The sequence below is a fragment of the Cyprinodon variegatus genome, unplaced genomic scaffold (genome assembly GCF_000732505.1).
Source record: "Cyprinodon variegatus isolate N-32 unplaced genomic scaffold, C_variegatus-1.0 Scaffold568, whole genome shotgun sequence".
NCBI lineage: Eukaryota > Metazoa > Chordata > Actinopteri > Cyprinodontiformes > Cyprinodontidae > Cyprinodon > Cyprinodon variegatus.
Genome location: NW_015151021.1, coordinates 187,261 through 213,988, shown reverse-complemented (window position 1 = coordinate 213,988; position 26,728 = coordinate 187,261). Strand labels below are relative to the sequence as shown.

The window sequence follows — 26,728 nt, the reverse complement described above, 5'->3', positions numbered from 1 at the left end:
TTTTTTTTTACATTTTTAAGACAGAAAAATGTTGGTTTTTAAAACATTTTCCAAAAAATGTCCCAATAATTTCAGCAACCTATTGGAAATTCATTTATTTTCTTTTTGCAAAATGTTTCCTTCATTTTAAAACCTAAAGTTTGTAATGGCACTGTGTTTATTTAAAAAGGACGTTACTCCTCTGGCATCTATTTATTATAATTTTTTTCATTTCTATTTTATTATTTCTAAAAGGAACAAATAATATGAAACAGAGCAATTTACAGAGAACAGGTAAGTGATCAGTAATATACATTGTCCATTTTTTCCAAAGATCTTCATATTATGCTTGTTGCAACCTTATTATAAAAGTGAATCTTTCCATGCCGTGAATTTCTTCTAAGATGTCCATCTGGTTTTTGACTGTAGGGGGTTTCTGTTTGGACCATTTGTGTGTGATGGCTTTTTTTGCTGCTGCCAACAGAATTTTAATAAGTGAAGATCCTACTTCTGAATCTCTGCTCCCTTTATAAAACTAAAGTATAATATCAAGGTATTTATTATTAAATATACAATATCTTTACAAAATAAAAAAAAGGTCAAGTAATGTTTGCAGCTCTAAACAGTTTTATTAGCTGGACAGAAGTCAAAAATGGCTCTTTATATTGTAATGGTTGCAAATCCCTGATTTAAAGCATTTGCTCTTATGATCTTATTCCATTTAGGATTTAAAAAGAGGCTTTTTTGAGAAAAAAACACTAAAAACAAACCCAATGACTTACCTCATCAGGTGCACCACTTCCTGGGAAAAAGTTGCCGTCGTCATAGCGATGGATGGAGATGTAGAGTACATTCGGGTCGTCGTAGAATGCCTGCTGGGTGCCGTTACCGTGGTGAACATCCTGAGGTTAGAGAGTTAAATTGTGTTTATTTAGGAGGTACAAAACTAGAAAGAAGCTAACCGAATCACTTTGGGTTAAAATGGGGCTAATAAAGAGACGAACCCAGTCCACGATGAGGATCTTGTTGACGCTAAGTCTCTGCTGCAGGAGTTTGGCTGCAATCGCCACCGAGTTGAAGTAACAGAAGCCCCTGAAACAGAAGCAAAGACAGGATCTGTCAAAAAAAAAAAAAAACACACTCAAAAGATCCTTTTTCTTGTTTGTACAGCGATGCTTTCCAGACTATGATGTGTAAAATAAATCCAGCTGGTAGAATTAAGTCATTTTAGACTTTATATGCACATAAAATCAATGGTTATTGTCATTGCTCTTCCTGCTCAGAGACTGCAGTTTGCATATGGAAGGATAAATAAGCGCCTTTGAGTGCGTTGCAGTGACGGCTGTAGCCTTACATGGGAGTGCTTTCCTCTGCGTGGTGTCCAGGAGGGCGGACCACTGCAAAACCATTCTGGTAAAAAAAACACACGAGGAGGAAGAAGCAAGGGTCTGTTAACCACAGCAGCACTGATCTCCACTTATAGTGCAACAAATGAGCAATAAAGCTTTTAAGAAGAGTTTATATCTCATATTAAAACCAAAAGATTAACTGCTTGCTAAGGATTTTTAAAGCTATCAGCAGGAAAAAACGTTACCTTTAGCTCTCCGGTCGCCACTTTGAAAACAAGCTCCACAACGGAACCGACGGCGAGCCGAGCCGCGCTGGAGGAATGGACCTCGTTCCAAATGGTGTCGCTGTCCACCTAAAACCCCCAATGAAAGACATTAAAGCATAACTCAAATGGACCGAGAAGGATGAAGATGTAAGCAAAGTGACTGACCCCGACTCCTCCGCACGGCAGTCGCACAAACATGGGAGTTATGGAGCCTGTAGATCAAGGAGGAGACGTTATGATGGAAGGAAACGGCAGCAGCGTTCAGCCTTAATTTTAAAGTCTTAGCATATGAGGCTTACAGTCGAGTTTCTGCCGTAGCGGGTTGGTTCCGTACAGCAGGACGTGGGCTTCAGAGTGGACCGTCTGCAGCTCCTCCAAAGTGGCCTTCCTCCCACGGATACACTAAACAAAAACACGCCATAAGATGAATCCAGCCCTCATATGTTTCTGCTTTTAATTGATGCTTTCTCTGGAGGCGAGTTCTTAAGGCTCACCTCACACTGAGCTCTGAGTCCCGTCTCCTGCAGCCGCGACCAGATGCTCTGGATGCGCCCAGCGTGCTCTGGATGGCTGTTGGTGTTTCCACACATACACTGGTGCTTCTGCATCAGGGAGTCGTACACCAGGCCTGAGGAGATGCACATTTTTTAAGCTTTCAAAAGTGTTAGGAAACTTTAAATGATCCAGGCTGAAATTCACACTTCTTTCTATAAACCAGGGGTCTGCAACCTTTGGCTCTTTAAAAACCTCGATAAGGGACTAAATCAATATAAAGAACCAACTAATGTAAAATTATATATATATAATAATGTTTGATTTACATTTCACAACAGATTGACATTAAAATGAACAGATCTGTGCTTTTTAGATTTATTTTTCCTGTCATTATCTTGGAAATTATGTGTTAAAGATTGTTTTTAACAACAAATAATATCCTATGGAGGAAAAGCTATGCTAAGGTATTGTGAAAAGTTTAGTTTTTCCTTTTTTTAAAAGCTGAAAATACAAGTTAACTGTTGATTTTTTTTAAGGCACACCGCAGACTTTGTGACCTAAAGAGTTGGAACATATGAGTTATTTCAAATAATTCCTCCGGCCAATATACATCCCCTGACACTATGAATGCTAAGAGCGGGGCTTCCCTCTTGAAATACCGGCTATGTAAGGTAGGAGAAGACGTACCGTCATTGGCCAGGTCATGTGATCTGGAAAAAGCTATCGCTTTATAGACGCAGGCTCTTATATAGGCTTTTGCTCTGCTATGTTTCCCCCTGTTCAACTACAGGTCATCGTTGAAGCAAGGAAAAACCTTCTAAGGAGGCTAAAAAGAGTAGCCTGACGTAGTCCGACTCAATTCTAGTCAGAATATGAGTCTGATACTGCTCCATAGAGCTATGATTATGGGACGTGTTTCGAACGAACCAGGAAAAAAAATGCCTCTGCACTCAATTGGATAGACCTACAACCAATAAGAGCAACGGAGTGCGTGACGTATGTTAAGCGAGGCATAGTTGTTGTCCACAAAAATCAAAGCGTGCAGTTTCACGCCTAGAATAAGAAGATGAGCCTTGATCGCGTTTCTCTGTTCCTCTTTTAAAATTAATTTGCTGTCAATATCTTCTAGAACAGACCTAATAGCAGAATCTACTCACCCAAACTCTCCAGCGGCAGCCATTGTTGTTGTCACCCAAGCGCGCATTGGTCACGTGGTTGATTACGTTACTGTTGGTCATCTGTCCATCATCGTATAAAGCCCGCCCTGACAATTTGATTGGATCGCCTGACAGTGGGCTATAAGACTCGCGCTACTATAGAGCAGAGCCAGACCGAACTTCCCCGAACTCAAACCTTGTGGGCGGGACTAAGTTCGGACTGGCACCCAGGCTATAAAAAGAGAAAACGGGAAAGGGATTTTTGAAAAAAAAAGTTTGTTTGTTGACGCAGCCTGAAAGAAGAAGCCGGATGTAAAACCGATCCTCCTTACTAAACTTTAGGAGCACTAGATGTGAAAGTTCCAGATTGAGCGCCCCTAGTGGCCAAAAGTTACACAGCGTCCCTTTAAATAGCAACAGATTAAACTGTTAACTAATAAGTTTTTTTATTAGAAGTACGGCAATTAATCAGATTAATTATTGACATAATCACCAACTAATTTAGTAACTGATTAATCGTTGGCTGGAGTAAAGACTGTAAAATATGCCTTTTGGAAACAGAGCAACCCAGTTAAAGCAGTAATTATATGAAAATTGCAACAAAAAAAAATATGTAAACATTTTGTATTTAAGATGAGATATTTAACATCTGTCATTATGCTCTATCCAGAACTCTTCAAGTGAAAAGTTTTAGTTTCAAATGGTTTAATTTCGCAAAAAGTCTTTTGCAATCTGATTATTAATCGATTAATTGGAAAAATAATCGACAGATTAATTGATTTGTAAAATAATCATTAGTTGCAGCCCTAAGTAAAAGATTATATAATATTTGCATCTCTAAATGAGTTTTAACTCCCTGGACTCAGGGAAAAGGGACCTTATGGGTTTTAAATGTACAGACCCCTTTCCTGTTCTAAGCCGTTGGAAACTCAGTGGAAGTGAAGCAAAACAAATATAAGTAGGTAAAATGATAAAACTATTAGCTATAAAGATTGCATTTACTGCAAAACTTTCTCCAAAGTTGTTTAATGTCTGATCTGCTGACCTGTGGTGAAGCGAGGCTTGACGGGGGGATCCTGTGAGGGGACGCTGATTGGGAAGGATGAAGCGGAGGCCGGAGAGGATTGGGCTCTGGAAAGGGGCCTGTGTCCCGGGAAGGAGATGGACAAGCCAGCGGCCTCCATGGAGGCCTGATAGTTCCTCAGCTGGTGGATCCGCTGCTGCTCCAATAACAAAGCCTGCTGCTCAGGGGAGAAAGTGAAAAAAAAAAAAAACAGGGATTAAATTATTCCAATGTAGCTATAAAAAAAAAGTTTAAAAAAAAAGTTACTGTATTTACAATGAACGGCCAACAGATGGCAGTCAAAACAAACAAAATTCATGCACACATGTTGGATCTTCCTCCTCTACCTGTCGGAAGAGCAGTTCCTGTTCCACCTGCCGCTCCCTGTCTCTCTCCCGCTCCCGGTGCTGCTGCAGCGCCTCCTCCTGCAGCTCCTGCGGGTCTGGGGGCTCCTGCTTTATGGTGACCCCTGGCGGCAGAACTCCCGCATCCTGGTGTTCCCTCAGCTCCTCCTCCGTCTCCTCCGGGTGGCTCTGGTGCTGCCGCCCCACGGGCGACTCGCCGGGCTTCCCTATCATCTGCAGGGACATAAAAGAGATGATGAATTTCTCTTCATAATCCAACAAATCCCATCCAGCGCAAAAAATCAAATTCCTTGATGAATCATTCCCCCCTCCTTTTTTTTTTCTAAAGCATTCTTCATTTAACAAGCTTAATTTGGATTACTCAGTGGGTTCGGTGCCTGGCTCCTCTCAAACCTGTCTGTTTCTAATTGAATCTGAGCTGCCTCTCCGCTGACTGGACGACAGGGCGGAATGTGTGTCTCGCTGATCAGAGACATTCCACACTCCCCGTTGCGGCGCTTGCCATCGACTCGTCCCAGGCCCCCCGCTGTTAACCCCGGTGGCACTCCACTCTGCCATTGATTCAGGCTCCACCGACACGGATCATTCGGAAAGCTTGAGAGCACTCGCCCTCGTGGGCCGTGGGTGTTTATTGCAAGAGAGACAAGTGTTTGTGTGAATTCTCAAGCGTGGGCTACAGGTGTGTGTGTGTTCCCAGAGCTACAAGCCTCTCGGGTCCACTGGCTCCACTCCAAGGGACACCAATGACGTCAGAGTATTCATTCAAACCCCCCCCCCCCCCCCCCCCGGGTCCACTGGCTCCACTCCAAGGGACACCAATGACGTCAGAGTATTCATTCAACCCCCCCCCCCCTAGCTTCTCTTTGAGTCTCCTTTGCATCCAAACAGACACTCTGCTCTCCCCCGTCCCCCACTGACCCCTTTTGCTCCACTTTCTCAGAAACCTGCTCTTATTATCTGATTCAATCAAGCCCAGTCCCCCTCAGAAATGCTTCTGGATGCAGAAGACACTTGTTTTGTACTTTTCTAACAATCAGAACCGCTTTTTGCAGGGTCATTCACTTCCTGTCTAAAATATGCATTCATTCTTTTTGGTTTATTTTAAATTCTTTCAATTTTTTCTTTTAGTTTGCAAAGCCTTAATGATGTTGTTTAGCACTTTAACAAATAAAAGCGTGAAAAGTGAGAAGATGGGGGGTGCGTCCATCAGTTTTGCACATCAAGAGGGTAAAATTAATAGTAGATGCACACTGATCAAAACATTGATTTTCATGTCTTTCTATATATTTTCATTTGGATTTAGATTTTTACTTTGACTAGACCGTTTGCATTTCTTTTATGCTCTGTTCTAGAACAGTTAAGTCTAATCTCACCATTTTTTTTTACTAGCATTCTCCTGTATTGATCAGGACAAACATCCCCACAGCATGATGCTTCCACCAGCCTGCTTCACCTTGGAGGTGGAACTTCTAAGTGTTTTTCCTTTAATATTGAAGTCGAAATAGTGAGTAGGAGAGCAAACTTTCAACCAACAGGTTCTCCATCCAGCTGAGGATCTCTATAGCACATTTACAATTAGTATCTTGGCTGCCATGCTGATTAATGCTGCCCTTTTATGTTTTTTTTAATCACTAATCAAGGTTTGAGTTGAACAGAGTTGTGTTTCCTGTTTATCCTGATGATGTTTGTTCACTAAGAACAGCCGGATTTACACTTAGATCAAATATGGTTTTTAAAAATGGTTTTGTTTTATGTTCCAATTCATAGTAAAGCAATATTTTGTGATGGTTTCTCACATAAAATCACAATAAAACATCAAAGTTTGAGGTTGTGAGGAGAAATATGTGTAGAGACATTCAAGCTGTATGAAAAACGTCGCAAGGCACCAAATTTGATAAGGTGATCCTGTCTTTTTTTTTTACTTTTAGAAAGCATTTCACTATTTTGGGGCTGCATCATCTGATGCAGTGAGTGGGACTTACTCAAGCTTTTAAACCAGCTTTGGTGAAATTTTCAGAGATGCTCGACATGACAAATATGTTATTTAAAGTACTCCATCTCCAGAACTGATACCATTCCCCTTCTTCCACATAGAGAACTGAAGCTGTTCGTCAAAGACCCTGTTATGAACTGTGATCACAGATCAGAGGAAATATTGCTCCAGATGGAGACTCTCTTCTGATGTTCAACGAGGAATGGCTTCAGTCTGGGCGCTCGCCCAAAGTCCTGTTAGGATAGAATGATTTTTCTCCTTTAAGGTTCATCTACAGCTACGGAGAAACCAAGCCATGTTTGGGAACAAAATAAGATGGGATTTGTTGATATGGAACCAACATGACCCAGTTATAGCGGTTCTGTTAGCAGGAATGGGCCAAAAATCAAGCAAATGATAGAGAGAAGCTTCTGGAAGGAACCTCAAAATGTCTGATCCGAGGTTTAACATTATTTCCACCTGATGCGAAGCAAATGTTTGTAAATCCCTCAATTTGAAAGACAAATGATTGAATTATTATTTTTTTTTAGCAAATAGAGGTAATTGATCTAATCCTAACTAACCTAGCTGCATGGTGAGAAGCAGTTTCTTATGGACTAATTTCCATTTTTTTATCTAAAGGTTTGACTGAGACATTTAATAATCATCTGATTTTGTTGCTTTTAGATTTAATATGCACCCATCAAAAAGAGCAAATTGATCTTATAGATTTAGGCGAAAATGAAAACATGACCTCATATATCGAGGGGAAACACACATGTTCGGGCATCACGTTTTTTTTTTTTTCCCAGAGGTGTTTGTGTAAAAAGTTGCCCGCGGTGAGCTTGAGAAAAAAAAAAGAAAAACATATGCGAGGGAGGGAACGTGGGAGCGGAGAGCGGGGGAGGCGGAGGTGGAGGAGAGGAAATCCCTTGTTTCATCCACCCACATCTCCTCCGGCGAATCCTCTGCTCTTATAGGTAAAAGCCATCAGGAGGCGACGAATCGCTCGCTTCCTCCCTGCCCATATAAGGCGAGGGTTTCCGCTCTGTTGCCGTGGCAGCAAACGGTTATCTCGCACCGACCACAGTCAGGGAAACGGGGATGTTAGTGTTCGTCACACACAGATTTGCACGAGCGTGCCGGTTCTGCTGTACATGTAAAGCCATACCTCGTTCCACCTACTCACTAACAGAAATACTACAAAGAGAGGGAGGAAAAAAAAGTGGACTACTTCGCACACATCCATGGATCACGCCTGATTGGCTGGGCTTTTGGCTGCTGCCTACGCAAACTACGACACTCTGGAGCTCACAGCCCTGATAATTATCTGTTTATTTCCCTGCAATGCCACATCCACCGGGTTTTACCAGGGAGTCAGCCTCTTTAACCCCATTCAGTGACACACAAAATCATTTCTTTTATTTTATTATTATTCTGAAGATCCCCAGAGCTCAGGAGAGAGTGAGGCAGGAGGTGTTGGGAATGAGAGCTTCCAGCTGTTACCTTGTTGAGGTGGAGCTGCTGCTGCTGGAACTGCTGCTTGTGCTTCTCCAGGAACTGCTGGTGCTGTTGCTGGACCACCAGCTGCTGCAGGGCCAGAGCCTGAGCGTGGGCTTGTGCGGCGGTCCCCTGGGGCAGTGGTGCGGACTGGGTCCTCCCGAGGGGCCGGTGCTGCCTCTGCAGCTTGGCCATGGATGCTGACGACATAGATATGCCGCTTACGCCTGGGAACACACACAAATGGAAGGAGGGGGGGGAGGAGGCTTATTGCACCGAGTCCACAGAAGAGATGGATTAGATTAACTGCACAGCTGCAGAACAATTTGGATGATTTATGATCTGATCTGAACATTCTGCCGAAAGATGTTAAACTACTAATACTGACAGACTGCAGCTTTTTATCAGCCTTTTGTTGGAGAAAGATCTGATTTGTTCTGGAAAACAATAAGGATGCAGCAGGCTGTGATTGTATCAGGCTCCCTGAACATTTTTCAATGGACGGCTAAATACTGCCACAGACTCAAGTTTTGTTGAGTTTTCACTTTGAAGGAAGGAAGGAAGGAAAAAAAGGAAGGAAGGAAGGAAGGAAGGAAGGAAGGAAGGAAGGAAGGAAGGAAGGAAGGAAGGAAGGAAGGAACAAAGTGAGTGAGAAGGGAAGAAAGAGAGGGAGCGAGGAAGGAAGGAAGGAGTGAGTGAGTGAGTGAGTGAGTGAGGAAGGAAGGAAGGAAGGAAGGAAGGAAGGAAGGAAGGAAGGAAGGAAGGAAGGAAGGAAGGGAAGAATGGATGAAGGAAAGGAAATGAGGGCACATAGGGTAAAGGGAGGATGAAAGAGAGAAGAAAGGATGGCCCTGCCATTGCGATTAAAGACCCAAAACAAAAACTATTCCCCGAACGATGCTACCAGGATCTACTAATACTACCTTAAACTCCAGACTGCATGTGAACCCTGCTTTATGCGCCTCAATGTAACACAGATAAACTCAGTTGTATTGCATTTATTATAGCAGATGTCAACACCAGGACACATACTGTGTTGAAACACAATGATGGCAGCATCATACTATGGGACACTTTTACTGTAGAAAGGAGGCCAGTTAATGAAAACACTTACTGTAGTTGTAGCAGAACTACAGCTATAGCAGGGATGTGATCAAATGGGGGAGGAATATTTTGCAAAGCAATATGCTATATAATTTGATTTCTGCAAAAATCACTGGATCTTAAAGGTAAACCTTTTAAAAAAAATCCCATTTAAATATTTGATAATTTCCTACTTTCTGGATCGGTGTTGTTGAACCTGAGATTGGTTAGCAGATGCATCTGTGAACCCAACGAGCAGAACCATCTGTGCTGCCATACTGCTTCTCCTCCATTGTGACCATCCGAGCCGAACGGCATCTCAAGGCCGTTTGCGGCTCGGCACTGCGGCGAGACAAGCGCGAGCGGCAAACCTTAATCGAGGCTGTTAAATGATGTGAGGAGTTTGACTACTGTGCAGAATGTCTGCTGCTGCATTACGGGGCTGTATAAAGCCTGCTGATGCACAGCTGCATCGCTGCAGAGATGGAGAAAAAAGAAAGAAAGAAGGAAACTACAAAGTTTTAACAACTTTCTATTGTCGGATCAGAATTTTCCCACATCTGGGGCTCTTGGAAGTCCTTCTCAGCTCTTGTCCTGCGTGTGGGCGTCCACACGGCCCCACCGTGCGTGCGTTTTGTTGCCTTTTTTTTATAAACGAGCAGAAAATGCTCCTGTGTGCGTCTGTATGTGCGTCACAGCTCTTTCAGCGCTAATGCCTGCCTGAAAATAGAAGCTATGTTTTTGTGTCTGTGACTGAGCTGATGGGAAAGGGCACACAATGCACCCATGTCAGACTCTCATAGCATACGCTGACATATGAAAGGAGCTCATTAGTTAGCGCTAATGAATGGACGTCTGTCAGCGAGACGGGGTTACAGAGCAGCGCACATCCCCTCTGAGTGCTAAAACGCTTTGCTTTTTTTTCTAAATGCTTCGCTGTTGCATTCACAGATTTCTCCTTATTTCCTTTAATTAACATCAGTTTTACATTTTCAATCCATGCATTTCTAGAATAAATTTCCACATTGCATACCTTTACCAGCTTGGTTTTATTATAAGTATTTATCCCAAATCATTTAAAAATAAAAACATATTCTAACTAACTTTCACTTCTGCCTCACATTAAAGGGCGATTTCACTCATTTTCTTTCAAGCATAGATGCTGATCCATGTTATTATGTTAGAAAAGGACACTAATGTTGTCCAGGTTGAAATCTTCTAGGTTTTGTCAGTGATTAGAACCTCAAAAAAGATAAGAAAGTTGTAAAGTAACAAAACATAAACAATGAATGCCATTAATTAGGACTCTTAAAAATATATCTGTTTGTGTGACAATATCCAATAAAGTTTGCTTTGAATTTTTGACAAAGATTTGGTGGTGATTGAAGGATGCAAGGGAAAAAAAGGAGGACATGGGGAAAAGGAAGGAAGATGAAAGGATTATAACCAGACAAGGAGTGGGAAAAGATGGTGGTATGGAAAGATGAAAAAGAAAAGAAAGAGAGGAAGGGTGGATTTAAGGGAGAAACTTAGGCAATGAAAAAGCAAGGCCACAGATAAGGATGGAGGGGTATGATAAAGGAAGAAAAGGAGGAGGAAAGGATGAAAATCCTCTTCAATCAATGAGAAAAATGTTTTTCCAAATTCCAGACCTGCATAACGGTGAAATTTAAATTCCTGCTTAATGTTCCAGACGGCAAAAAAAGGAGCCGATCTAGACGGGGAAAATGATCAGCGTTTCGTTTTTTTCCATCTTTAAGGCCCTCACCTGTCACCAGAGGGCTCTGTGCAGGACTCTGCTCCATGAGAACCATGTGCTGCAACAGGGGGCTGTGAGCGCCGTGGCCCCCAGATCCTCCATCTCCTAGGTAGGGGCTCAAGTGGCCGCCGGAGAGAAACGGAGGGCTGAGGGAGAGGGCTGGTTGGAGGCCCCCATCCTGCTGTGCTGAGGTGACCTGAGAGAAAAATAACAACATTAAAAAACAAGAAATTAAACTGCAAAAGAAATGGCTGCAGAGTCAGACGGCAGGCTTATTTCCTCCTTACGTTCGAAGCAGCGGTGGCGGTTGCGGTGGCGGGCAGCCCTAAAGTGATGTTGGGTAGGGACGGGGAAGTGTACAGGGACAGCTGGTTGATGGAGCCTTGCTCAGCACCGCTGCACAGCCTCTGGGCCAGAGACGCCTAGCAAACACATTTAAATCATTTGCATCATGAACGTGGAGAAAAAAAAAACAACAGAACAAAAACAAGACACAGAGAAGCGGATGTCCACGCATGGAGAGAGACATTTGCACCCTCTTGGTTTTATAACATTGTCACAGCCACAAGCCTCCTCCACCCTCCCTCAGTGTCCCTAAGGGCTTCCGCAAATAGCATCACGCCAGCTCCTCAAGCCTGTCTCCCCGTCTGGAGCCCCATCACCTCAAGATGCCTCGCTCAGAGCCTTTGTATATGCAACAGCCTGAAATGTTTGGGAGCTAGAAATCAGCACCATTAGGAGAGCGCTTTCACGAGAGACACAAATCTAATCTTACAGCTCAATGTCTTACAGCTAGTTTTATTCACTCCTCATTTTATACTCTGGAAAAAAACATAATTTAGCCGCAGAATGTATTCTGATGGGATTTCACAAGTTAGACGATTATAAGGCGGTGGGTAATTGTGGAAATTATTTCAACACTTTTTATGGAAGCTTAGTTAAAAGAAGACTCGCTGTGATATACCTCCATGTTGTTGGCGACTGACACAGTGATGCCGTTCTCATTGGGGATGTTGTTGGAGCTGTTGTTCGGGGAGCTGGGGCCGGAGCCGGGGGCGCTGCTACATGCAGAGTCTGGGATGGACAAGGAGAAGAAGACAAATCAGATCCACCACAGGAGACTGGAGCAAAACTCTATAACCTCCAGGTTCCTGGTCTCTTCCTCTTTACCCGCCATGTCCAGGGAACGTTTCTTGGCCGTAGTAATGGGGCTGTCTCTGCGGCGGAGCAGCGGGCTGCTTCTGCGCTCGCTGACTTTCTGCTTCAGCCGGGAGCGCAGCTTCAGGTTGGGCTCCGAGGCTGGAAGGAGAAGAAAGGGAGAACAGCTGTCATTTATCGTTGTTAAGGTTTGACATCAAATGATCTGGTATCTTTAGGAAGACCATAAAAATTGTGGCTCGACCCCTTAGATACATGATGGCAGTCAGAAGCAAGGAAGGAAGGAAGGAAGAAAGAAAGGGAGTGAGGGAGGGAGAAAGAAAGTAAGTGAGCGAGGTAGGAAGGAAGAAAGTAAGTGAGCGAGGTAGGAAGGAAGAAAAAAAGTGAGCGAGGAAGGAGGAAAGAAAGTAAGTGAGAGAGGAAGGAAGGAAGGAAAAAAGTAAGGGAGCGAGGAAGGAAGTAAGAAAGAAAGTGAGCGAGGTAGGAAGGAAGAAAGAAAGTGAGCGAGGAAGGAAGGAGGAAAGTAAGTGAGTGAGGAAGGAAGGAAGAAAGTAAGTGAGTGAGGAAGGAAGTAACACAGAAAGTGAGCGAGGAAGGAAGACAGGAAGGGAGTGAGGAAGGAAGGAAGAAAGAAAGGGAGCGACAAAGGAAGGAAGAAAGGGAGGGAGGGAGGAAGTAAGTGAGCGAGGAAGGAAGACAGGAAGGGAGTGAGCCAGGAAGGAAGACAGGAAGGGAGTGAGCCAGGAAGAAGGACAGGAAGGGAGTGAGCCAGGAAGGAAGACAGGAAGGGAGTGAGCCAGGAAGAAGGACAGGAAGGGAGTGAGCCAGGAAGGAAGACAGGAAAGGAGTGAGCCAGGAAGAAGGACAGGAAGGAAGTGAGCAAGGAAGGAAGGAAGGAAGGAAGGAAGGAAGGAAGGAAGGAAGGAAGGAAGGAAGGAAGGAAGTGAGTGAGGAAGAAAGTGAGCGAGGAAGGAAGGAAGAATGTGAGCAAGGAAGGAAAGAAGGAAGGTTCATATTCAAATATCAGACTCTTCCAGACATCGCAAATCCCTCTCACATAATCAGACCAACTCTATAGTAAAGGAGGTTTGAGCAGAATTCTTTTTTTTTTTTTTTTTTTTTTTGGGGGGGAGGTTGTAACATGCAGGTCTGTGTTCACACAATGCCGGTTGTTATCTTCCCACGCAATGTTAAGACTAATTACAAAATCAACAAAACTCCCTGAGGAAAATGTCTAGTAATAATGCACAGTGCCACGTTTGATGAAACTAAAGAAAGCATGACAGTCAGGCACGGTGGTGGAGGAGTTGTGATTCTGGCTGGTTTTGTTGCCCGCGGTGCCTAAACACCTTGCTATCATTGAGTCAATTATCGACTCCTCATTGTAGCTGAGTATTATAGATTAAAATGTGAGGCCATCTGTCCAACACCAGAAGCCTGGCTGTAACTGGGTCATGCAAGCAGTGATGCAAAATTTGGATGGAGAAGATTGGACCAAACATAAAGCCCTACTGAATCCTGGGGTTTTGTTTCTTTCTTGACATACATAGATCTGCACTTTTGGCCCAACAGTTGTTTACTAGTTATGATACTATTGGATGTGTTGTTGTTTTTTTTTTTACATTTAATATTACAATACCAGGAAAGACTGAATTATTGTAATTTTTTTTTTTTCCCTAAAGCAACAACCTGACAAGCTTCCAGCTTAGGTTCTGCACACGTATCTGTTATGGAGCACCTTCCACAAAGCTGCCCTGTTATTAAAACCTCTTTGCAAGACAAACTGCTACACGCTGCTGTTCATTTAGCCTACAATTCATCCCTCCCACTGAGATGCTTCTGAACAAGCCAAATTCATATTTTCCCAAAGATGAGCTAAAATGCAATTAGCTCCAATTTGGGAGCCGTGTCTGACTTGCCTACATGGCATTTTAGTCTTTTGTCTGGGCTGTCATGGACTTGTGAATGGAGACAGGGAGAAGGGAACGGCATGTCACCTTGGCTAGCCCCGCGGGGCACTAATGCTCAGTTTATTTTGTCCAGACATTCATCGGCCTGGAATCTTTTCATTATTCATTATCTAATTTTTGGACATCAAACTCAAAAACCCACATTACAACACAACAGGATTCATCCGCCACAGAAATTTTCTCCGCTAGAAAATTGAGAATGTCAGAAAGCTGCGGGGAAATCTCCTTTTATCGCAAACAGTCGTGGATTTGGTCTCATTTCCAGGGGCAGGTAAAAATAAATGTGATGAAAAGAGAGAAGTGTGAAATATGAAGTGTGAAGGTACAGTAGCACCGAGAGGGACAGAACGCTCCTTCCAGTTGGAGTCAAACCAATTAATGTAGACAGGAGTCTGCTTGGGAAGCCAATTTACTGCAACTCTAGTAAAGGGTTGCAGATTTTTTATAAATCGATTAAGGCAGCGACAGAGACTTTTCTTTTCAGCAAAATCAAAGGTTAAAAATTCTGTAAAGTTGAATTTATTTGACAAATAATAAGAACAGAAGTGTGATAAAGTATTTGCCCCTTTACAGACTTTTTTTTGCATCTTAGTGAAATATTATTAATCCGGCCCCAAGATAGAATTTAAAAGGATTATTAGAACTAAACAGAAAAACACAAGACACTAAATTGTTTAGTGTCATGGCACTAAATGTTTTAAAGTTTTTCCCTACAAATTAACCCTTTGCAGCATTTGTTTCCATCCAAAAATAGTAAACATTAAAAATGAATGAGACTCAAGCAAACATACCAGACGTGTCCAGATCATTTAAAGAAAGCAAATGAGGCCCCGCCCCCCAACTTCAAAAATGGCAATAAGTTTGAAACATTAAAAAAAGTATTTCTTTTTTTTTTTCTATAATAGATTTTTTAGCAAACATTTTGAGGTATAAGTTTTCTTTTCAACAAAGTTCTTATTTTAGCTTTATATCTTATTTTTTCAACCCAAAAATTAAGGTTTAAATTAGTAGTTTTTTTATCAATTTTATGGCCCAAATTTAGCTCCATATACCTCAATCTAACGTCCATAACATTACAGCCAGATTGATTTCAAAGGAAGTATTAAACAAAACAGATTTATCAATCCTTCTTACTTAATTTTAGTTGGTATCTGCACAGAAAATGGAACAAGTGAACATGCAACAAAAAAGCGAGAAAAAAAAATAAAAAATGTTTTTCTTACTAAACTAGGGCTAAAATTCTTCCAGGACTCTGGAACTGGAAGCAAAAGAAGCTTATCAGAGGCTATTTAGTGCCTTTTACATAACGCTTGAAAATTTGTTGACGCCTTGCTGTGAAGTGATGCTTTAATATGCTAAATAGGAAGGTATTCTAGAAAATCCCTCATGTTGAATTTCTGCTGGTTTGAACAGACACACATCAAAAAAAGTCAAAGATAAAAGTTATCTCTAAAGTGCAATCAGGTCTGATTTCATCCAAACTCCCTAGAAGCTTGTAGCATCCTTAAGCAGACCTAATTTTCCCTGAATCTGATCACAAGACAGCTTCTATTAGCATGCAGAAGAGATGAAACAAAGCCACGTGACTGACAGGGACGATAATTAGCACCCGGTAAAACACAAGCGTTTGGTTTCTGTTTCAGCAGTGGGAGAAACACATTTGAAAGAAGAAAATGATCCGGCGTGACAGGATCCCTGATGGTCACAGCAGAGATGTACTCAAAGCCAAGTGGAATCGATCCAGAAAATGTCAATACTTGCGAAAAAGAGGTTTTCTCTGTTATCTGAGACGACTGAAGGGAAGATGACACAGTGGGATATTTACAGAAATTCAACCGATGCTAAACAATGCTTAATGGAGAAAACAACAATAAAGATTTAATCAAAACAGTTAATTCGTGGGAATGCACTTTTCCTGACTTATCTGCATAATTATGCTGCTGGAGAACTAATAGACCTTTTTCCTCCCACACAATCTCCTTATTTCACCCCAATACTCTCCTTTAGGCATTACTTGTTATCCTAACGATTACTTTTTTTTAAATTTATGTGTTTTTTTTATCTCTAAGAAATAAGTATCCCCCACCCTACACTACGGCCACTAACTCTGTCTCTCTTTTATGTTTTTCCTTCATAGAAAGTAAACCTGTCTCAGTGCTTCTGCGCTATTTTGTGGGACGGATCTATATTTGGAGCTCCTACACCATTAACTATGGCTTGTTTGTTTATTTTTCCCCATAAAAGGTAAGCCTAATTCAGTGCTTCTACTTTTTATCTAGGTCTATCTTGTTGACAAATTTATCTACTCTTCCATTTAACCGTGCTCTAATATTGCATTTCTTTTTACCTTTAGAAAGTGCAGTTCTCTTATATTTAGCCAAATCTCTTTCCTTGTCGCAACCTATGAAATACAGCTGGTAATAGAAACTGTCACTCTTAGTTTTTATCTCATAAAGAAAGTAATCCTAAGCCATTGAGTCTTGGGCTAAGGCTAGCTTTAAAAAATGTTTTCCTTTTTCAAACGGTTCGGTTTTTCAGAGGGTAGTGTAAATAGGGCAATAGAAAGCCATTGAGCGTGCTAATATGCTTAGTTTTACCATTTTTCCTGGACTGGGCTGTTAATGTTAATGGAGCTGAATTTACTAATGATGTGGATTTTTGTTGGATTTATTAGTGACTGTCTGGTTTAGCCCTGTTTTATTTATTTTTTTTTATTAATTGGATCTTTTCTGCATTTATTTCCAACATTATATCTACAAACTATGTTTTTTTATGTTTAACATTCAGGACCAGTGATTGCAAGTTGCTTCCTTACCATGACCTTTATTAGAAGGGCCTTTCTATATTATATAACTCCATTGACAAGCTGGCCATTGTTGCGATCCGGTCCCAATGGGCTTCGGAAAGCTGTACATTCAGAAGAAAGGTGCCCTTCAATTATAGTGGAGCTTGATGCTTTTTATTTTTTGGGGCAACAGTGCATGGCCGGCGCGTACATATAGGATTGGAGAAACTTTGTGCAATATTATTCGAGTAGAAGAAGTCCTACAACTCATGCTTGCTGTGCCGGGTGCAGCCTGCTTAGCTCTGCTTCTATCAAAGAGCACTGTGAGTCTGAGGGCCTCACGCTTTTCCAGCCCTGCTACGTCTCTCTGAGGCATCTCTGTGTGTGTAAGCACACAGGGCATTATTCATGGGATGCTCTCTCACCCCTCGCTGTGTGATATGTAGGAAAGGTTAATGGCCCTAGGCCTCTATCTGGATGATACTGTCGATTTTCTTTAGAAGCCCCCTTCTTGTCACGCAAAAATAAGTTTGTTCCGACTCAGTCGCTGGTATTCTCCGGTGGCGTTTTCAGTGGAGACAACTTTAAAAGCCACATGACTGATCATAAAACATTTACAGCCAGTCTTGTTTTTAGTGCAGACATTGTCCGAAAACACAGAATGGAGGATGTTCTTTTTTCGTTTTTGTTTTTTCAACCGTCACTGGAAGTCCTGGCTTTCAGTATCTGACTTTACAACCTGGCACTGATATAAAAGGAGGGGCCTCTAAACTATCCCGAGCTGGGATTACCATAAGTAAACTCCACAAAGCACGTCATCGCTGTTGGCAAATATCAGGGTGGCACAGGTTCTCTTCACTCCCGGCAACAGAGCACAATCCATGGCATTATAAAAATCCAGTGGCACTATATGACGATCTTTTTCGCCTAGTTTTTTTTCCCTCATAGAGCAGATTTATTTTATGAGATCATTGTGCCGCATGATTTATTTCAAATCAACCTCAAAAGCTTTTGTTTTCTGTGCTATAATCTTCCCTTTCACTGCTGCTGAAAAGAGACCTCCAACCTACCTGCCCCAGAAAATAGTCAGTGTCAGTGCCTACTTTCCCTTCCTTCTTTTTTACTCTCACATTTTTTTCCCTTCTCCTCTGCTCTCCCTGGTTGGAATGTGGATGTGTGGGCCAGTGTCAACTGCGGTCTACCCGCCGTCGTAGCCAGCGGCTCAAAGCCTTGGAGTCTGCAGGGCCTGGCTGCATACGCCTGCCGCTGCGCTAAGTGAATAATTGCACTGTAAGATGACCGCCGCTTCACAGCTACACCGCCGCAGCACGCCGTCCGCGATTTACACAAAGCTGCACTTATAAACACAGGGAACAAAGAAACACGGAAAACAGCTGGTTTTGCTCTGTGCCTGAAAGATGTAAGACCGTGAGCCACGGGCAAATCTTTTTTCCAGCGGGGCATTATGGGGTGTTTTAGCTGCTTTATACGGATCTAACGGGATTTGGCTAGAAAACACGCACCTCAATGCAACACTACTGCTACAGCCTGCTGTTAAAACTTCAGCTCTGCGTTTTAAATGCAAGAAAAGATAATTAACGATACAAATAATCTAAACAATTACAGAATGTTTTTCCTGCAGAGTACTACAAGAAAAAAAATCAAACAGCATAAGAAAAATGTAGTCTGATTTCCACCCTTTTCTGGTTCTACATGACTTGTATCTGTTTTCACTGAAACTAATAATAATAAAAAAAGCACTAAAATAGGCCAAGTTAGTTTTCTGGAACTACTCCCAAGCTTTAAAAGTAATCCTGCTGTAGTGATACACTGCAAAAAATGTAAATCTGATTAGGTCATTATTTCTTAAAATAAGTGCCTTTTTTCTTGAATTGCAAAAAGAACGAGATAATTTACATTTAGAATTAGAAAAAACAATTACATTGTCTTATTTCAAGTGCATATTATCTAATTATCTTATTTTAAGAGTAAAAATACTCATTCCATTGGCAAACTATCTTATTTACCTATTTAAATTAAGGGTAAATACACTTAATTTAAGTATATATATATATTTCTAGATCGTTTTTTGCAGTGTAATGGTGAAGAAATGCAAATTTTTGCGTATTTTTTAAAGAATTTCTTGTCAGTTTTCTTTTTTTTTTAAGAACTGCAATTTTTTGTATTTGTTTCGACTAAAAGTAAGAGATAGCTTTTAATTCAACAAAAGAGGTTCGAGGTTTCTCAAAAGAAGAGGCATATTTTCATCCAATAGAAAATATTACAATGAAGAAAATGTGTTTAACTATGTGATTTATGCTAATCTTGAAACAAACAGCATCAAAAATGAAGGCACATTAAATGAGCCTGAAAGAAATCAGACTTTTTAACTTCTGACCAGTTGGTTGCTGGTCAGCCTCAAGCAAAAACTTGTTACCGACTGATTTTTTGCATCATTTTTTATCTTAAAAGAAAAGCATGGCTAAGCAGTGAGCAATGGGTCAGTTATCAAAAGAAGATGATTTTTTAAAAACTTTTTTCATATTTACTTTTCTTTTTTAATTGGGTTTTTTTTTGGGGGGGCGGGGCAATTATCAATTGGAAAATGTAAGCTTTAGTAGTCAGCATGCATTAAGGTGAAGATAAACGATGACAAGAAAATTGAAATACAGCAAATTGGGAAACAGTAGGAAAAGCTTTATATGTGTACTTTTACTAAAGAGTGCTCAAAGAGAAATAAAAAAATATAGACTCTAATACAGGGAAAATATAGGGAAAAAGGCAGAGTATTTTATAACCCTCAGGTCCAAGAACTAAGCCCTGCAGAACCTCACATCATAGCCATTACACCACAGCAGATCCTCCCAACATACCCCAGAAATTCCAATTCTGTTCTGAAAAGTTTATGTAAAAACATAAAGATCAGATATCCACTAAAGTATCAAGCTCAAGATTGATAAATCTTTTCCAAAAAACATTTACTCTGAAAGAATCCTTGCAGGCAAAGAAAAACAAAAAGATTTTAATAGAAAAAGAATCACGATTCTCCTCTTCACTTAACTCTAACTCTGTTGTGCTCCATTACCACCTACACTAACTCTTTAACACGCTCATGTGGGGGATGCTGGGAGACCCTGACAGTCTAATGTGGATGTGATTAAAATATGCCAGACAAAAGTCTGCACTGCAGCTTCTGGCCATAACAGTTAAAATAAAAAAGAATCTGTTTAAGCATACAGATTCATCAGCCTCCAGCAGTAAAACTATCAGTTTGAAAAAAACGCACCAGTCTTCCGCAGGGGGAAGTCATCCCGGGGGTTGTAGACGCCCAGCACGGGGTGATTGTAGGTGGACACTCCGGTTTGTGGAGGCGAGCTCTGGTCCAAGGAGCTATGCTGAGTTTTTCTGCAGGATAAAAAAGAGAAACAGCAACACAAAAAAAATCAGATGAAAAAAACGCTAAACAAACATTGACGCCTTAAAAAAAAGAAAAAAAAGAAAAAAAAGAAACGATCTTCATGGATCTCATGGGCCTAAATGATTAAGGCATCATGCAAATCGCTTGGCAAGAAGGCAGACATGTGTCGCCATCTGCTCGCTTCCTACAGTACAAAGTGCTGTTTGCAGGAAAACTTAAGCCACATTTGGCTTTGGCCCAAATGCATGTTCCTGACAAGAGGATACACAGTCGTCTCTTCCAGAACTTAGTGGGAGGGTGAGTCCAAAGAGTGGAGAAATTTATATTTAAGTTTGAAGAAGAGGCAGAAATACACAGACACGGTATTACTCTGAGCTGTAGAAAGTCGACGCTTGTGGGCGTTTTACTAGATTTTACAACAAAGTTAACATTATTTATTCTTTGCTGGTTGGAATGTGTTTGTTATTCATTAATTTTATTATAATATTAAAACAAGATCATAAAGTGATCATCATTTCAAATCTAAAACTCAAAGCTTTAATCAGAGAAGAGGAAATAAAATTTCAAAAACCACAGATCCCAAAACAGAGCCCTGTGGGTCTTCAAATCTTATTAGAGTATTACCAACTTGATAACCACTCTAAAAATATAAAATAATATCAAAGACCTTTAAAGTATAGTTAATCTTTACTTACGTATTGCTTACAAGCATAGAAAAACATAATTCAATAATCTAAACATCATTTTTTTCAATGAAAAATGTATTCCCTTTCAAATGAAAAAAACATGTGAAGATTCCCCCAAAGGCAGATCTGAAAGCTCTTATTTTAATTTCAAATGTAATACTTCTTCTCTTCAGTTCAGCCAACTGTGCATGTGTTAGAATCTAACACAAACACAATAAGGTTCAAGACTACAGACAAAAAAAAAAAAAAACAAACAAAAAAAGGAAACAGCAATAACAGGGAGATGAAAAAAATCACCTTTCACCTGTGCTTTTATTTTGTAAAACGAGCACAAACTAAATATGCAGTGAAATTACTCACTGGCATTTCATTCAGCTGGTTTCTACTGACGTACTGTGTGTGCCTACATAACAAATGTGTCAGTCAACATCACCTTGCTGTATTAATGCCCACTCCATCGTGTGAGAAACAAAACGTATAACAAACAAATCTGAATTAGCAAGTGTGCACACCTGTAAAAGAGCTCCACTGGTATTATAATTAACCTCAAGGACTTTCAAACAAGAGCTGCTATCATCAGCATCCAATATCCTCCTCTCACCTTTATGCCTGCGTGTTTGTTTGCTCTCCTCTGTCATTCAGTTAAACTCAAACAGAGTGGGCAGGAGGACAGGAAGCATGGCGACAGGTTAAAAACGCAATCTACTGCGTCATTATTTAGTGTAGTGTTTAGCTTTTTTGTTTAAAAGCTGAGTTGATCTAAGTTCAACTTACCGGTACCAGTAGGGAGCATCGTTGGGGAGACCTCCTTGATTGAGGCTCCGCTGGGCCAGCGCCTTCTTCTTGTTCAAGACGAACTCCTGCAGGCGCATTTTCACCTCGGTGCTGGCAACAGCACCTGATGTACATCGGAAAACAGAGAAAAATTTTACCTCAAAATAAACAACAAACCCAACATATGATTTACCTTCATCCCTCAGCTCAAGTAAAAAAACAAAACAAAAAAAAAAAAACTATATTCTCAATATTTATTAGTTTGAAAGATACAAAATCACAAAGTTTTATGTATTTTGGGGAGTTTTAACACTGGATATATAACACTAAATATATTATACTTCATATATCAAATGTTTAGTGATGTTCCGACTGATCTTGCACTATTTGGCAAAGAAATTTGGATCAGTATCAATTTGGAAGGGAAGAATATAATTGCATGGCTAATTTTTCAGATTTTAACTGAAAAAAACATTTAAATATCAAGTATCATTTTACATCATAATTATGCATTACTTTATGTTTGCAACTGTATTAAATTAAACTTGTAGTATTTGAATTCATGATTCTGAACCACTTAAAAGCCACCATATGTTGGAACATAATATAAGCTAAAATTGATATATTTAAAAAAATAAATTCCTTTTTTGTCCCCTTAAGTTTAAAAGAGAAATCTTAAATGCAAGCTCTGATCTATTTGTTTAAAAACTTGCTATAAAAGTCATTTAGATATGACATGCAAGGATGTACTGACAAACAAATGATCATCTGCATAGAGTGTGATATTTACCGTCCTTCAAATAAATAGTTGGTGCAGGAAAAAAGGACGTAAAAAAAAAAAAAAGGATGCCAAACTGATCTGAAAATTCTGCCAGCACCAACACCAAATATCACACTAGTACAGATACAAGGGAGTAAACACTGCAACCCTCTGACTCCTTGTTTGCCCTAACATTTTCCATACAGTGTGTGAAACCACTCTCAAGGACTCCGGTCCACTTTCTTTCAATGAACTTGTTGAGAGAGAGTGGTACAGTGGTAATAGCTCGGCCTGGCCTGAGCCAAGGCCACCGGGCTATTACGGCTCGTTCACCGCTGCAAATAGGCCGGCTCTCCAAGTGAAATGGAAACACATATGAAGCAAACACAACAGTTATTTCAACCTTGGAGCTGTTTGAATGGGGAGCTCTTACTGAGCCTGGCAGATGTGAACGAGCTGCCTGATGGCTGTTTGACATGGAAAACTATTTATGGAGCTATTTAGCTGTTGAAGTGTCTAGTTTTGTTTGTTTTGCTTATTTTCCTGTTAAAAGACAGAATCTATAATGAGAGGTGTCAAATCTTTTGCCGTAGTTTCTCCTACAGATTCTAACCTTTTTTTTCACGTGCTGTGCTGTGAAAAAGTATTCATATTTCCTAAAGCTTTGCTAGTTTCGTCACCTTACAACCACAACCTGGAAGGTATTTTTAATAAATTCTGGTGACGTCTTGAATTCTCCCAGACATTTCGGTCATTTGGGTGTAGATCAAAGGCTTTGAATAGGGCCTCTGTAGCACCTAAAGATGCTTTAATCTGAATATTTACACGTTTTTCCATCCAGGCAAAAATCGAAATTGCGATGGTTTGGTTTTCTTTAACCCATTGTAGAATAAACCCCAAATTTTAAAACTTAATTTGTACCTCAGTGTAGAAAACACTTACAGCTTTTGTTTTTGACTTTGACTAGGCCGTTCTAACAAATTAAAATTAACAGAGCACTATCCAAGCTTTTTGCCACATAGGCACAAAGCAGTAAATATGACCCGAGAGTAAAAATACTCTTGGGTCATAAAAATGTGATAAAAATAAAACTAATTTTACAGAGAAATATTGTATTTATATTTTATAGGTAGTCTGATTTTTGAGTAAAAGTCATTGGATATTTGTGGTCCAAACTACTATAGAATAAGAATAAATGCTAAAAGAGTGGTTAATAAAAGACAAAAGCATCAGTTTAAAGAAGATTTACATTTTTTTTTAGCAAATGCAAATTTTTATTTATTTATTTGTTCAAAAAATGCAAAGAATCTTAATTTTTAAACAGATTTTATTTACTGATTAGGTTGCTTATGTTGGTTATTGGTTAGGTGGAATTTTACTTAATAGCATTGGAGTCAAAGGGGAAGCATATTTTTACCAAGGGACTGTAAAAAAGTATCTTATTCTCTTTCAACTTGACAATTTTGCGATGCTTTGTACAGGGAATGAAGTCACAATGAAGCCCATTCAAGTTTGAGGTTATAGTGACATAACTAACTGGCCTGCATAAAATAACGAAAAAAACAACACAGATTTTAAGACAGGGTTGCTTTTTTTTTAAATAGAAATTTTCTAACTTTTGGGACAGTATGGTCTGATAAAGACTATATTTATATACGTATGTTTAAGCCAGAATGATTTGAATGATCCATAGGAGTCATGGGAGAAAGTCATATGGTCAGAAGAGACCAAAATAACCAAATATTTACATTTATATACATGTTTAAGCCAGAATGATTCTACATTTAAATATGACTTCCCTACGACTCTAAGCCACTTACTCTCCTGGCCCCGCTCCTTGTTCTTCAGCAGCTGCAGCTTCTGCTCCCTTTGTTGTTTCTCCAGCTCCTGCTCCAGACGGTGGTTCTCCATCTTCCTCTGGTGCTCCAGGAGCTCCTGCTGGTGCTTCAAGGCCAGGAGCTCTTGCTGCTGCTGTACAATGAAAAAACATTGGGGAGTCTTCTCATTAGAAATAATGAAAAAAAAAATACTAACTTTATTTCACAGCTTCATAACACCTCTCAGCTGCCTAATATGACGCCCTCATTTGAGTTCCCCCTCAAAACAGATTCAATTTGCTGCCTTTCCTGCTCTAAAGAAAGTATATTCATTCAATTTCTGCTCTTTCTTAGTTGCCATCTGAAGTAAATAACTCTGACAGCTGTTCAAAGCCATAAAATTAAACCTCTGCCATTCCTTAAAAAAAAAACCTCAGGCCAAAAGCTTTACTCTTTAAACAAATATAAGCAATTTAAATGGGAACAAGGCTTTAGCAAAACACATAATCCAATCTGCTTACTTCCTCTTCGCCCTGTAAATTCTTTTTAAAAAGACGGAGGAGCATCTGCTCAATGCTCTAGATGTAAATCTAGTCATTTTTTCCCGCTAAAAACCCATCTGCGGCCTGACAGCCTGTCCTGCACCCAAAGGTCAGGAATAAAATCGGCTACAGAAGCTAAAATGTTCCCACAAATGCCTCCTCTTCATCACGCACAGAGGTCCTTAAAAACCAGGCAGAGACCCTTGCTGTGAGTCATTGCGAATATAATCACGACTGGCACTGAAATTGGCTTTTGCAATAAACAGCAGGTTGCTATAATGTTTTCGCTCCCATAGAGATTCCCTTATTTCAGTTCAATTCAACTCAAGTTAATTTCTATATACTTTTCATCATTCACCTCCATTCTAGTGATAGAATGAAGGATGAAAAGTGGTCAATATGTCGTCCAGCAGTCTAAGCCTATAGCAGCATAGCTATAAAGATAGCTTAGAAGAACTTGAACTGATTTGGTTTAGCAATGGTAAAAAAAGTAGTTAAAACCAGCATTACCTTGTGTAAAAAACGGCAATTGTTCCATAAAAATATTAAATTGCAGCAACAACAACCATAAAATGTTTGGGATAACTAAAAATAGGCTTTCTGGTGAAGATGGTGCAGTGTTTTATGCAGAATGTATTAAGCCAGATTGAAGGGTTGGACACACAGGTTCAAACTTTGACTAGGCCACTCAAAAGCCTTCATTTGTTGGTTTCTTTTCTATTGTGGGATGAGATCACCTTACCTATCACACCTAATGACCAATATTTGATCAGTTAAAAGCAACGCCACACATTCAGCTTCTTTTTATGGGCATTCCGCAGCAGGTACATGAGCTCGTGTTTATGGTAAGGGACCCCCAAAAATGAGGTTGTGAATAAATTTGTGGCTTAGGTCAAACAAGGAAAGGGAGCTCTCCGGACCACTTGCTTCGGATCTCTTCTTGCCTTTAAACCGACGTTGGGAGAGGGGGTTTTAGCGAGTGGGGAGGCTTAAAGTGACCTCCTCGCCCACATGCACACAGATACTTACACACCTAAAACCCCTTGTGGCTCAGCTGGCGAGAGGTGTGTACATTTTTTTTCCTCTCCCTTCTAAAATACAATTTGAACAACTCTTTTAATGAGATTTCCCTGCCCTCTGCATGCAGGAAGCTGCAGACATGCAAACGAGTGAGTGCATGCAAATGTTTACCCTCAGCCGTGTGTACTCAGCTCAACTCTATGCAAACTGGGCCTGGCTTTGACAGCGTGTGTGTTGAAATTTAAGAGGATGTGTATATTTTCATGTTTTCTAAGGCAATTCTGTGCACACCGGTGTGTGTTTATATGTGTATACAAGAGGCTGTGAATAGAGGTGATTGAGGCTGGGAGCTCCACGCCGAATCTGTGCGTCACTAACATCTGAGTGGTCCTGCCGCTCAACCACAAGCCAAGAGGACCCTTTAGCTGGCATCACTCATTTACCAAAGCATCACAACACAAAATGAAAGAAGCAGCATTTGGCAAATAAACTTAAAAGAGTGGAAGGTTAGGAAATTAACAGAAGAAAACAGCCAATGCGTCTTATACTTTTTGGTTTTTCCTCACATTTACAGTGACAAAAATGTTTATATATTATTAAAGAAGCATAATTTGGTAAATGTTTGATTAATAAGGCAATATTCATTAAAGAAAAGCACTCTTCACAAGGTGAAAGATCAAAGAACATCTTATTTGGACGCTTTACAGTTTTTAAGTTTATCAACGCGTATTGCTGTGTTTAAAGGTGCATCTGCAACTTTTTTCTTTTTTCTTTATTTCAAACTAAAATCAAAAACAAACTCTCAGTTTG

General features: G+C 40.4%; 1 protein-coding gene across 8 annotated transcripts in view; it reads right to left on the bottom strand.

The window, feature by feature from the left end:
* The window catches only part of hdac4 (histone deacetylase 4), an 82,186-nt gene that overhangs the window by 6,369 nt on the left and 49,089 nt on the right, over positions 1 to 26,728 (bottom strand). For all 8 annotated transcript variants that reach the window (XM_015391998.1, XM_015391994.1, XM_015391995.1 and 5 more), the window contains 17 exons: positions 24,360 to 24,510; positions 21,780 to 21,903; positions 20,188 to 20,306; positions 12,159 to 12,287; positions 11,953 to 12,062; positions 11,276 to 11,410; positions 10,998 to 11,184; positions 8,153 to 8,373; positions 4,657 to 4,887; positions 4,292 to 4,487; positions 2,089 to 2,222; positions 1,894 to 1,996; positions 1,760 to 1,806; positions 1,574 to 1,681; positions 1,334 to 1,389; positions 984 to 1,071; positions 762 to 881 (listed from right to left, as the gene is read on the bottom strand). In XM_015391998.1, the coding sequence (XP_015247484.1) occupies positions 762 to 881; positions 984 to 1,071; positions 1,334 to 1,389; positions 1,574 to 1,681; positions 1,760 to 1,806; positions 1,894 to 1,996; positions 2,089 to 2,222; positions 4,292 to 4,487; positions 4,657 to 4,887; positions 8,153 to 8,373; positions 10,998 to 11,184; positions 11,276 to 11,410; positions 11,953 to 12,062; positions 12,159 to 12,287; positions 20,188 to 20,306; positions 21,780 to 21,903; positions 24,360 to 24,510 (2,259 nt within the window). The remainder of the gene's footprint in view (positions 1 to 761; positions 882 to 983; positions 1,072 to 1,333; positions 1,390 to 1,573; positions 1,682 to 1,759; positions 1,807 to 1,893; positions 1,997 to 2,088; positions 2,223 to 4,291; positions 4,488 to 4,656; positions 4,888 to 8,152; positions 8,374 to 10,997; positions 11,185 to 11,275; positions 11,411 to 11,952; positions 12,063 to 12,158; positions 12,288 to 20,187; positions 20,307 to 21,779; positions 21,904 to 24,359; positions 24,511 to 26,728) is intronic.